Below are 11,138 nucleotides of genomic sequence, written 5' to 3' on the forward strand. Positions count from 1 at the left end.
GCCGTACAACTTGTGCGTGAGATGGGCAGGCCGAGCGGACACTTCTTCGATTCAACCAATCGCTGGGAAATCCGATTGATAATCCATGATCCATGACAAACACGCCTTCTACACCATTTGTTGCATTGCATTTTACACCGGACAACTACCAATACACCCTATCATATACTAGCAACAAAGAGAGAATTCATATATAAAAGGAAGAAATAGGTATAAACGCTGGAAAAATAAAATAATAAAAAAAAGTACACTACATTATGAGAGTGCCGACCCCGCAACCCAAGCCGCAGCACAAGCCAGTAATGCGCCAACACCCATAGCATTCCTACTCCATCCTTTGTTCCCTTCAACCCTCACGGCCCCAACTTTCTTCACCGCCGGTGCCGATGTCTCCACGCTCGCTTTCGCACTAGCACATGTTCCATTCTTTCGCCCGGGCATGGTGAAGTCGACCGCCAGCTTCGACAACTGCAGCACATCCTCTTTCCACTTCTGCTCATCCTCGCCGTCAATCTCCACGTTCTGCACGTTGCCGAAGAAGTCCGTGATGAGGACATCTTTCAGATCCCGCTTGAACAGATCAGTGCGTACACCGGGGGTGGAGTGTATCTTCTCTGTCTCGTAGGAATCGAAGAGGTCCTTCATGGTGTGCTTTGAAGAGGCACTCTGAACGTTATTCTCCAGGAACTCGAGGTTGTAATAAGTATACCGATCAATGACGGCAACGCCAACGTCATTGTCGGCATGATGCGAGTACGAGCTCTCGTCCAGCTTACTCGACCCCGTGGCGAGGATATTCTTGGAGTAGAACTTGCTATACATGGTGTTCGCCTGGCAAGTATCTATCATGAACAACATCTCGTGATACCGCTTCTTCTCCCACATCTGCTCGAAGGCATCGGCGATATCGAACGCACTGATCTCCTCCGCATCCTGGAACTTTAGGAATTCGTTCCCGCCGTGGCCGGTCATGTAGATGAAGATGTTGCTCCGATCGTCCGTCAGCAGCCTCTTACTCCTGGGCGTGTCGGGCTCGACCCTATCCGTGAGCAACCGGATAAAGTTCTCGACCGTGACCTCGTACCCCCGGTAATCCACCTCGATGTTGTCCCCGTACAGGTCCAGTGCGCGGTCGGCGTTGTTGTAGACTGTGCCGGGGAAGGCGTTGCGGGGATTGCACGCGATGTCATCCGAGAGCATCAGGATGATCTGCGAGTCCGGGATCCCAAGCCTCTTCACCGTCCGGTACATTGACAGCACGTTCGCCAGGTGGCGGTAGTTGAACCAGAACCTGGACGTCGATACCAGGACCGCCCAATTGGACGTGTGCTGGGCCAGAGCTCCGCATGACAATAGCGTGAAGAGAGCGAGGGGTAACTTCATCGCAGCAGCAAAAGGTAGGCGGGTAGGTAGGTGGGGGCGTGAGGGGGGGGGTTAGTAACGACAGTGGTGTTCAAAAAAGGGTTCGTTGTTCTTCCCCTCCTTATTTCTCAACTTGGTTGATGCGGTGGCAGGTGAAAGTCAGTACCGGTATATCGTGTAAGGAGGTCAGAGCTTTCGAGCCAAGTTAGTGCATTCCCGTGCAACCTATGGGTTAGGGCTGAGTAATACATTCACACTCGTATGATTCGTACTGTCTCTTTTTTCTCCTCTTCTTCTCCCCGATGGCCCCTGAACTTGTCCTAGCCTCTCACTCGATTTTTTTATTTTGTATCATATTTTTTTTTTCTTTTCTCCTTTCCGATTGACATCCTTTCCCCACAATCACAGGGGGGGGCGGGGGCGCGAAGCCCGGGGAGGCGGGACGCGCGACAAGGAAAAGAAAAGGGAAAAACGGAAACGGAAAACCAAGGGAACAGGCGAAGGTAACAACAACCTTCTTCCCTCCGATACCGGTATTACGAATCCGTCATTATCATAATAATACTTGTATTATTATTTTATTTACCCCTCCCCCATTTTTTTTTTTTTTCTCTTCTCAACAGATTCTGAAACAAACCCCCCCCAAGGCATTCGGAGGCCTAACCCCCGGGTTTCATCAATAACTCGGGTACCGTACTCGATTATGACCCAACGCACAGAAGCATAATATGTAGCCTTATCATTCATCGCCATCACCATCACTACCACCCACCATATACAAGTACAAGTATATGATATTATACGAGTACTTGTATACTGTACGTACCGTAAATAACCGTTGTGCGGTGCTCATACTGGTATCATAACTGGTATGATATTGTAACCGTACAAGTACAAGTACTGTATCGCATATTCCCTCTTGTAAAAATAACAATAAAAATAAAAATAATATTAAAAAAGAATCACGTGGTATAAATACCTTTTGAAGGGCGAAAAATATGAACAAGTTACTCTAGTATGATAGACTACGGTACGGTAGTCGATGAACACAAAAACCAACCCTGTTTCACAACTTCCATTTCCGACATGTTGTGTGTGTGTAGCACAACACTCATCACTATCACTATGATGGAAGTATCGCACTCGAGTACCGTAATTGATTAAACCAGACCCGGAATCGTTTTTTTTTTTTTTACTTTCGGGTACTGTAGACGCTATCGCGAAAGATAGGAGGGGATGGGGGCTGCTACGTCAATTCTAGATATCTAGACTGTTTCTCTCTCTCCCTTGCGCATCGAAGTGGTAATCTATCAAAAAATTGGGGCACTTATCGTACGAGTACCCCGTTACAAGTACTCGTACTAGTAATACCTTACTACGACACCATGCCATAACATCAAGCCAATCCATGACTTCACGATAACCGCATAGCATAGCATAGCATAGCATAGCATAGCATAGCATAGCATAAACAGCTTTCCTTCTTCCGCCCCGCCCCCGCCCCCGCCCCCCATACTCTGGTCAATCAGAATTCCATGGCAATCTAAACATAGTCAATCAGTCCACCCCCGTATACGATAGTACAGTACGAGTATCATACCCGACTCTCCATCACCCCCCCCCCCCACCATACCCCATAACCTACGAGTACAAGTACTATTGGTACCACACACACACGGCATTCACGCCGGACCCATCAATGTGACTAGATTTCACAAAAAAAAACAAAAAAAAAAGATAATCCACCGTACCGGTAGTCAAGCAATCACTTCCCCCTTCTACTCGAGTACTCGAGTAGTACCGTACCGTATAACACGATATGCATCATGTGAAGAGGCAGGCAGCGGAGTGCTTTATCAATCGATCGCTCCGATACAGTAAACTTGCCTGTTTCGTTCCTCCCGCTTCGCCTGGGCATGCTTAAAGCGGTGTGGCTTCCGCCAAAGGTAAGGATATGGAAGGCGTGGTGGAGCTGGGGCTCGGCGCAGGGAAGGAAGGGTGCGAAGGGTGGAGGGAGTGAGGGGAAACAGGAAAGGAGCAGAGTTGACCTCAACTTTGGTCTTACAATTTGTACAAGGTGGATATATTATGACTAGGTGGATCGTAGAGGTGGAGAAGTTGTGATTTGGGCGACACTCCTCGAGGAAAGGGGGGGGGCTATCATACTTCACGAGTACCGGTACTGTGTCATACGTGTATGGTGCCTTTGAATATGGTACCATGGCAACTGCGAGTGCACCAAGTTTTCTCCTCTTTTCTGCTTATTATACAAGCGCAACTGTACTAACTTTCGAGTTACATGCAATGTCCTGGCAAACTTACAAGTGCTGCTGCGAGAATGCGGGTAATTTCTTGGAGGCTCAGAGTAATCCATCGTTGATCCGAGTGATTGGATATGATCAGGGTGTGTTGTGTGGAACTCAAATTAATTCAAATCTCTTCCCCACCCATTCCTACCCATCCTACCCCTCTCATTGATCCACATCGACCCCCACCACCCTCCCCCGGAGATATTATATCCTAGTACCCGTAATATGTTGAGAAAAAGGTAAATTTACACCGGAAGAAAGAAGAGAGGTATAGAGAGGCCGAGTGCAGCGGCCAATGAATGGTGAAAATGGGAGGAAAAAAAAAAAAAAAAAAACCGGGACAGAATAAAGAAACCAAGACAGAACAATATTTTCCCAAGACCGAAACCAACCTGAAATTTTGAGAATACATTAATGGGACGAGAAGGCGCTATTTCGGTAGAGAGGTCGGCAATCAGAAGACGTGTCTCAAACATACAGACACAGCAGATTCCATTTCATAAGGAGCATAGCATAACCCAAAGGAATTTTCCGAATCCACACCACTGGGTGAGATGAACTCAGTAAGTTGTATGAGAAGCAAATCCCAACAATTAATAGGTAAGTGCATAGAACATGGAACAGGAAAAAACATGCAAAAGTACAGTAAAAGGAAGAGAAATAAAAAAATGGTTGTAAAGGGCACCTTGACCAAAGAGGGCAGCCGTCTCCGCTATCGTCCCTTAGCCAAGAAAACGTGGTTCAGTTAATAATGATACCACGCAGTAAACCAAAACAACACCGCCTGAATGAACCACAGCGCAAGAAATTGGCAAAGAGAAGCAGTAGACTTCATTTAAAAGAGGCGAAAGTGGTGTCGGCTTTTTTGGTGACTGGGGTGATTGCCTCTGATGCCCCGTCAGCGGGCCATAAATGGCGTAAATAAATCAGGACGTCTGAGCCGGATGTGGTTGCATCTGAGCCGGATGTTGAGGAAGGTAACCCCCGCGCTGTGCCTGGACTTGAGCTGCAGCTTGTTGCTGTTGCATATATTGTTGATACGCATGGGCTTGTGCTTGGGTAGCGGCGTCTGGCATGTTCATATACGGGCCTGGCGGAACCCCCGGGCCCACGGGCATTCCTACTGGCGGACGTCCAGAGACCTGAGTGGGCAGTTGGGTATGTTGTGGCTCCTCGGGGGAATCAACACTATTCAGGGTATCCAGATCAGCCACCTTTGATATTTCGGGGCTCCGAGTAACAGGAAAATACATACGTCGAGTCGCCTTCAGCAACGCCATTCTCATTGGAGTGCGGCTCGGGCGCGTTCAAACATGCCTGAAAACTCGTTAGACATCAACTTCCAAAAGAAACACGAATTGAATTTATCAAAAGTTACCTGGATGAGGTTCTTTCCTTCTGCCTTGGTGACCAATGGTTGAAGTTTGGGTGTGGTGAAGGTATAAACGAGACCTGTTTCGGAGACAACGAGCAACAGAACTTGAGTGCCAGTCAATACGGAAAGTTCGTAGGCCTGGATGAATTGATAGAGAAGAGGTCAGCAAATGGGTGTTGAAGGTGTGGATTTACTGCGCGTAGAAATCGTGAATCGCGCGATTGAGGAAAAAGAAAAGACCAAAGGAAGGTTAGGGTAGGAAAAACAAAGAACAATAGCGGAATGTACCTTCTTCATAATACCCGCCTTTCGTTTCGAGAAAGTGATGTGACGTCGGGATTTGTCTTGGATAAACTTGATCTCAATCTTCCTGCGCTCACGGCCGGGCTTGTTGTCTTCATCATCATCGTCGTCATCTTGATTCGGTCGGGTTCGTTTTACTCCCCGAGAAGGATCGACTCCGGAAGCATTGGGGTTGGAATTCGGAACTCCGCCATTGCCAGCGAGACCGGAAGCGTTCGGGCCAGCGGAGTCGTCGTGGGGACCGGGGGAGGGTTGTGGGTCGTTGTCAGACATAGCCGCGAAAATTTTTTTTTTTTTTTAAAAAAATGTGTCCCTCTGACTGGATTCGGGTTTGGTGTTTTTCTTGTGTTATGGTTTGCCTGTATCTGGATATGGGAGGGGGAGGGCAGAGGGAAGGGGCGAGCGAGGTATGGCTTGCTGCGTTTCTGTGCGATTAAAATATAAGGGGAAAGGAGCGGAACGATGAATCCGGAAGGGGGATGTAGGTCGTTGTATGGGAAGGGAAAGGGGTGTTGATTTGGGGTGGTATTGGCGTTAGATGGAGGCTGGGTGGAGGGCGGGAGTTCGGATGGGGGGAGGAAAGGGAAGGGGGTTGAATGAAGGAAGGGGGTGGGCAGTGGAGAAGGGTTTTTCTTTCCTTTTCTTGGGTGTGTGTGGAAGGAAAATAAGTGGGTGGGGAAGAGGAGAAGAGGTTAGGTGAGCGAATGGGTAAGGGCAAGCAGGGATGATAGGAGGGTATGGTATAGCGTGTGGGAGGGCAATGCAAGTCTTTTAAGTGTACGTATGTATGAAAGCGACGGCAGTGTAAGTTTTTTTGAGTGGTTGACGCGCAGGCTGGACCAGTGGGGAGCCTATTGAGTTAGTTAAAAATGGGGAGAAGGAAAAGGAGACAGGGCAAACTCGAAAGAAAATAATAATCGTAATGATGCGAAAGGGAGAGAAAATGAGAGAAAAATAAAAATAAGAAAAATAGTGTATGGATGGATGCTAGCTTTACCTTACTTCTCCTCTCCTCTGTGGCGAGGTGTGCTGGAGCAGAGTACGAGTAGTAAGCGGGACAAGGGCATCGGCGAGTGAACGGGAGGGGGGGTGGATGTGTGTGTCTGAGTTGAACGAGGGAGGAATATCATAGGAATATCATATGATAGCAATAACATTTAATAATGAAAAATAAGGAAATAATAATAATAAAAATGATGGCTGGTGATGCAAGTGCTAAATGATTTGTAGAAAATGAGAATGAAGCCGAAAAGAAAATGCAGAGAAGAATTGGCAAGTATTGTGGGAGAGAAAAAGGAATCCGAGCACGAAGGGGGCACCAAATAAAAAGAATGGATTGCAATTGATTGAAAAGAGCACACAACAACAACAATGCAGCAATATGGTTCTATCGTTACAAAAAATTTCAACAAGAAAAAAAACGAGCCAGCACAGTGCTCGAGTACTGTAGATATCTATGTTGCATAATTGCAGAACGGCGGGAAGAAGATGGAGAGATCTTGGACTTTGTTTCAAAAAAACAACGACTTACCTCAAGGATGAATTATCCAGAGGAATGATAAGAGCAAGTATTGCACGGGGAAGAAAGAAAAGGGCACAACAACGTCCAACTCAATGTTTGGAGTTCCTCTTGCCCTTCTATGACCTGTTTTGCTGCTCTTCTGCTCTCGGTGGCAACGAAGCGACAAAAGGATGGAAGAGGATTAAGGCAGCACTGAAAGGAGACAAGGAGGGTGTCTGAAAAGGGTGTTGGGACTCGACTTTCCTGCGTTGGTTGAATGTGTCATCGGAAAGGGAAGGGTGGAACTTCAAATAGGGAGAGGACGGCTTTAAGCCGAAAAGAAAGCTTGGAATCGATACTGAGCAGGTTAGTGGTAACAGGGATTACTTGCCCCATTCCACGAACGGCTAGACATTTAATTCCTTGCTGGCACCTGTCCTCAGGGCTAGAACCATCTAGGGCAGGCTGTGCCCAGTGATGGCAATTGTGACAGAGTAATGCTGACGGACCCCCCAGGACGAGCATATTTCCGCATAAAGAAGAAATAGACATGCCGTCCGAATCAAAATTACAAGATAACTTATTCTAAAAAGAAAATGGAAAATAAAAATAAAATAAAAAAGAATCTCGGCACCGGCTATTAAGTCTTGATCAGGAATCACTCCAGAGGGACAAGCGGCTGTTGGTGCCCACTGCTGAAACCGGCTTCTGCGTGAAGGTGGGAGGAAAGGGAAAAAAAAAAAATCTCACCCAGCTGCCGATGAGTTGTGATTGGTCGAGGAATAAGTCTGCCCTGTTTTACACGGGCCTCTCTCGAGGGCTATCTCTTTCTCGTTCTCTGCTCTTCTTGGGGGGGGGCGTCCGGGGTTCTGGGCATGCTGAAGGGGGGGGGGAGGCTGGTTGGCTCTCCTGGCGAGCGGCGAATCTCGTGAGGAGACCGCTCTGCGGCAACCCTCGAGTGAGAAGAACAAAACCTGACTGCAGTTGACCCGCCGCTTTGAAGAGAACGACAGGGCGGTGGGAGCCGTAAAAACCCATAGTCTACCGGCAGTGTACTACGAGTAGTACTCGAGTAGTGCTCCCAAGAAGGGTCAAAAAACCCACTACATTTCGGGTTGCAGTACAGTACTGTAGTTGTGGAATCGCTGGGAACAAAAAACCTCTGATGCATCACATTAATCGTCTACCCGTGGGGGGCATTGTATCTTGACTACCGTACTCTACTGTACCGTAGTCAAACAATTGGCACGGAAATCTATTTACTCGAGTAGACTTGATAAATTGATTGCGGAGTGATAGCGATATGATACTTGTATTACGGTACAGTACCGTATCTCGATTGCGTTCGGATTTGGGGCACAAACCTGTCGCAAACAAGATCGAACCACCCTGCACTTCTGCCCTGGCCAGGCTTCACACTTTTTCTTCTGTCGGCTGTGATTTGTTAGTTTTGCTCCAAAGCTTATGGTACGGCACGCGTAGTGCACACAAGGGAATATTGTGACCTTTTTCTCTTCTGCCAGGCACGCGCTGTTTCTGGTTTCCTTTACCTGCAAGTACCGGTATCACACAAGTACGAGTAGAGTGGGGGAGAAAGCGAGGGCGAGGGGGGGAGCACCTGGGTAATATGGGTAAAATACTTGAACATCTGTTCGAGCATGTACGAGTATGAGCACGAGCACTCGAGTACTGAGTACTCGAGTACGCAGTGCGCGGTACAGTACGCATGTATGCAAGATGATAGCCGTGGGGACATTGAATGGATGGCTAGAAATGTGTACTCGAGTCTTTACAGTATCGTGACTACCGCTGCTTGATTTGACTCGTGGAGAGTAAAAACGTAAAGCTCATTGAATCTCGACTACGAAGATCATACTCTGATTGGTTCACCAAATGTCACCACCCTTTTTGATATTTTTGCCATTAGTCCTGAGGGAGGGTGGCTCCCATTCTATTCGGAGTCGAGCCACTCCCGCCCCTCCTCTGGCCCGTCAGGTTATCCCCCAACCAAGTTTCACCCATGTGAGGGTCCTGTCACACAAATAGCTTTTCCTCTTCCGACTGCTGCACCCATCGTCTGAGCCCCTTCCCCTTCAACTCAGTCTTTCAAGGGCATCCATCGTCCATCTTCGCATTCCTTTCGGTCTTCAACCGCCTGCCATTCTTTACTTTCGTTTTATTTCGTTTCTCGCCCTTTCCGCATCACCGGAATCATCCCCACATTTCTCGCGACGCAGGCCGTCTAATTTTCTGTTCGATTTTCAAGCAAATTTTCAACCTACACTCACCAGTCATTCTCTGTGGTTCAAGGGTTTCTGTCGATTTCTTCCCCTCTCTTCCGGACAGGCTCCCCCGACCGATCTCACCGAACCTTAATTTGCGGGTTTCGATAGCTCACGAAAGAAGGGGAGAGAAAAAGATCAAACTAAACGAGTCCGAAAGAAATCGCGGAAAAATGGTCGGCTCAGTAGTGGCATACTATGTTGGAACAGACATCATCTTCTTAGGAACCGGTATTCTGCTCATATCCGCTGCGGCGATATGGCAAAAGGAGTTGACGGGGGATCCAACGATGGAATCAGTGGCAAGATTTCTGCTGTTGAAGAAGGCCCCCCTTAGTGGTGAGCTGCACTTTCAACCTTTCCAAAACACTCGAGGTATACGGGTACGATGGTCCTAGGGCTTGATGGCTAACGGGTTCGCCGGCTTGGTTTCACAGCTGTAATCGCAAATGGAGTTATGGTCCTTGCCGCTTTCCTACTATCTTTACCTACTTTCGCCCTACCAACTTCGCGAGCATGGCTCAAGGCCCACGGCTGGTTGGTGATGGTGTGCGCACTCTTCACAATGGTATTGGGATTGATGGAATGGGTCACAACCCTTACTACCCGGGCGAATCTGGAGACAATTTGGGGTCAGCAGACTCCTCAGATCCAAAGTATGCTTCAACAAAAGGTTTGTTCTACCTTTCGATATCACGGCGCTTAAAATGGGTTTCATCACAGGGCGGCGCTCTCTTGAACTTTGCGTCCTGTGGTTGCCCTGCCTGATTAGGAAAGTCACTGATAATTTATCCGCTGTTATTTATAGTTCAGCTGCTGTGGATACCTGAACAGCACTTCTCCCATGTACGTCGTAGATAGCGTTTGCACGAGTGACATTGTTGCAGCATCGAAGGAAGGTTGCGTTAGCCCTTTTGCAAACTATGCCGAGAGATGGATTAACCTTCTCTTCACTGCTCTTTTTGGCATTGTTGGTATGTTTCTCAATCTTCCCCGCTTACTATTTATTTTTACAATCTATTTTCGCCAAGCGTGATGCTGATTTTTGTGTGATGAAGGGATGGATGCTGTGCTCATACTATGCGCTGCGATGCTTATCCGGTACCGCAAGGAGCAACTGCGATACAGGCTCATCGATCAGAAATGGGGTATGGGTAATATCTAAGGGATTGGCGAGGCGTGGCTTAGTGACGGCCGGAGGAGATTGTCTTTCCCTATGAGCGGTGACATTTGAAACCGGGGCTTTATATCATATGGTCAAAGCCATAGAGCCATGCTCTTGCCGTGTGCTTTAATCCACCGTTCGATGATGGCGAGACAGGGCGGCGAGTGGGCACGTGGAAGCTGTTTGTTCGGAGGGCGTATGGTCTCATTTCCTTTTTAGGCTGCATAATACCGGTACCGTGCCATGTCAGGCCAATCAGCCAGCATCCTGTGTCTGTTTCTATCTATCTATCAGCGAGCTTTTTTTTTTTCCACACGTTTTTTTGTTCTCTTTTTTGCTTGTTTGTACTATTTATTCCGTTCGATCCTCACCCTTTTTATTCTTTGAGGCTATCGTGCTTCGGTTCTTGCTGTTTGTATCATATTTTTTATCTGTAGCTTGGGCCTGCTTGCCGGCCCTTCCTTTCTTTGGTTTTTCTTTGTGGCGTTGCTCTTGTTTTGGAAGCAGTCTACTCGTACTGTATGACATACAGGACACTGGAGGGAGGAAGAGGTAGATAATTTACCATGCGGTTGAATATATCCAAATCGATGATTGTTTTTACCCCTGCGCGAGTTGCGGTTCCTCTGGGCGCTGCCCAAGACCTATTCTAGTACTTGTAGATCATGCGAGTGATCGGAATGGGACGACATGGATAGACTCGAGAAACTCAGGAATCGGCGGTTGTGTATACAAGTGCTCGGGTGTGGAGGTTAGTGGTGGGACGAACAGGAGTTTTTTGGGGGGTCCAGGCGTTCAATACCGTCGGAGATAAAGGTGGTGAATCAAGCTCTCTTTGTGG

The 11,138-nt window shown here is 47.8% G+C and overlaps 4 protein-coding genes; 1 reads left to right on the plus strand and 3 right to left on the minus strand.

The window, feature by feature from the left end:
- Positions 1-75: 75 nt before the first annotated feature.
- Positions 76-1,512, minus strand: GSTUM_00012196001 (uncharacterized protein). XM_002842403.2 has 1 exon: positions 76-1,512. The coding sequence occupies exon 1, from the start codon at positions 1,381-1,383 to the stop codon at positions 256-258; it is 1,128 nt and encodes a 375-aa protein (XP_002842449.1). The 5' UTR covers positions 1,384-1,512; the 3' UTR covers positions 76-255.
- Positions 1,513-2,973: 1,461 nt separating this feature from the next.
- Positions 2,974-3,736, minus strand: GSTUM_00012197001 (uncharacterized protein; the record flags this gene model as incomplete). XM_002842404.2 has 1 exon in its annotated part: positions 2,974-3,736. The coding sequence occupies one exon, from the start codon at positions 3,734-3,736 to the stop codon at positions 3,530-3,532; it is 207 nt and encodes a 68-aa protein (XP_002842450.1). The 3' UTR covers positions 2,974-3,529.
- A 33-nt stretch (positions 3,737-3,769) lies between these two features.
- GSTUM_00012198001 (uncharacterized protein) lies at positions 3,770-7,115 on the minus strand. XM_002842405.2 has 4 exons: positions 5,335-7,115; positions 5,050-5,184; positions 4,927-4,988; positions 3,770-4,859 (listed from the first exon to the last, which is right to left on the minus strand). The coding sequence occupies exons 1-4, from the start codon at positions 5,620-5,622 to the stop codon at positions 4,598-4,600; spliced, it is 747 nt and encodes a 248-aa protein (XP_002842451.1). The 5' UTR covers positions 5,623-7,115; the 3' UTR covers positions 3,770-4,597.
- Positions 7,116-8,941: 1,826 nt separating this feature from the next.
- On the plus strand, positions 8,942-10,906 carry GSTUM_00012199001 (uncharacterized protein). XM_002842406.2 has 4 exons: positions 8,942-9,471; positions 9,570-9,805; positions 9,941-10,106; positions 10,191-10,906. Exons 1-4 carry the CDS (start codon positions 9,306-9,308, stop codon positions 10,295-10,297), a joined length of 675 nt encoding a protein of 224 aa, XP_002842452.1. The 5' UTR covers positions 8,942-9,305; the 3' UTR covers positions 10,298-10,906.
- Positions 10,907-11,138: the final 232 nt, after the last annotated feature.

The sequence above is a fragment of the Tuber melanosporum genome, assembly GCF_000151645.1.
Source record: "Tuber melanosporum whole genome shotgun sequence assembly, scaffold_98, strain Mel28".
Taxonomy (NCBI): domain Eukaryota; kingdom Fungi; phylum Ascomycota; class Pezizomycetes; order Pezizales; family Tuberaceae; genus Tuber; species Tuber melanosporum.

Excerpts from the sequence above, each read along its gene's own strand:
- GSTUM_00012196001 (XM_002842403.2), bottom strand. The coding sequence starts at position 1,383 with ATGAAGTTACCCCTCGCTCTCTTCACGCTATTGTCATGCGGAGCTCTG.
- GSTUM_00012198001 (XM_002842405.2), bottom strand. The coding sequence starts at position 5,622 with ATGTCTGACAACGACCCACAACCCTCCCCCGGTCCCCACGACGACTCC. Across the intron at positions 5,185-5,334 it reads AGGCGGGTATTATGAAGAAG|GCCTACGAACTTTCCGTATT; the intron begins GTACATTCCGCT and ends CAATTCATCCAG. Across the intron at positions 4,860-4,926 it reads GTTGCTGAAGGCGACTCGAC|TGTTGATTCCCCCGAGGAGC; the intron begins GTATGTATTTTC and ends TACCCTGAATAG.
- GSTUM_00012199001 (XM_002842406.2), top strand. The coding sequence starts at position 9,306 with ATGGTCGGCTCAGTAGTGGCATACTATGTTGGAACAGACATCATCTTC. Across the intron at positions 9,472-9,569 it reads GAAGAAGGCCCCCCTTAGTG|CTGTAATCGCAAATGGAGTT; the intron begins GTGAGCTGCACT and ends TTGGTTTCACAG. Across the intron at positions 9,806-9,940 it reads AAAGTATGCTTCAACAAAAG|TTCAGCTGCTGTGGATACCT; the intron begins GTTTGTTCTACC and ends TGTTATTTATAG.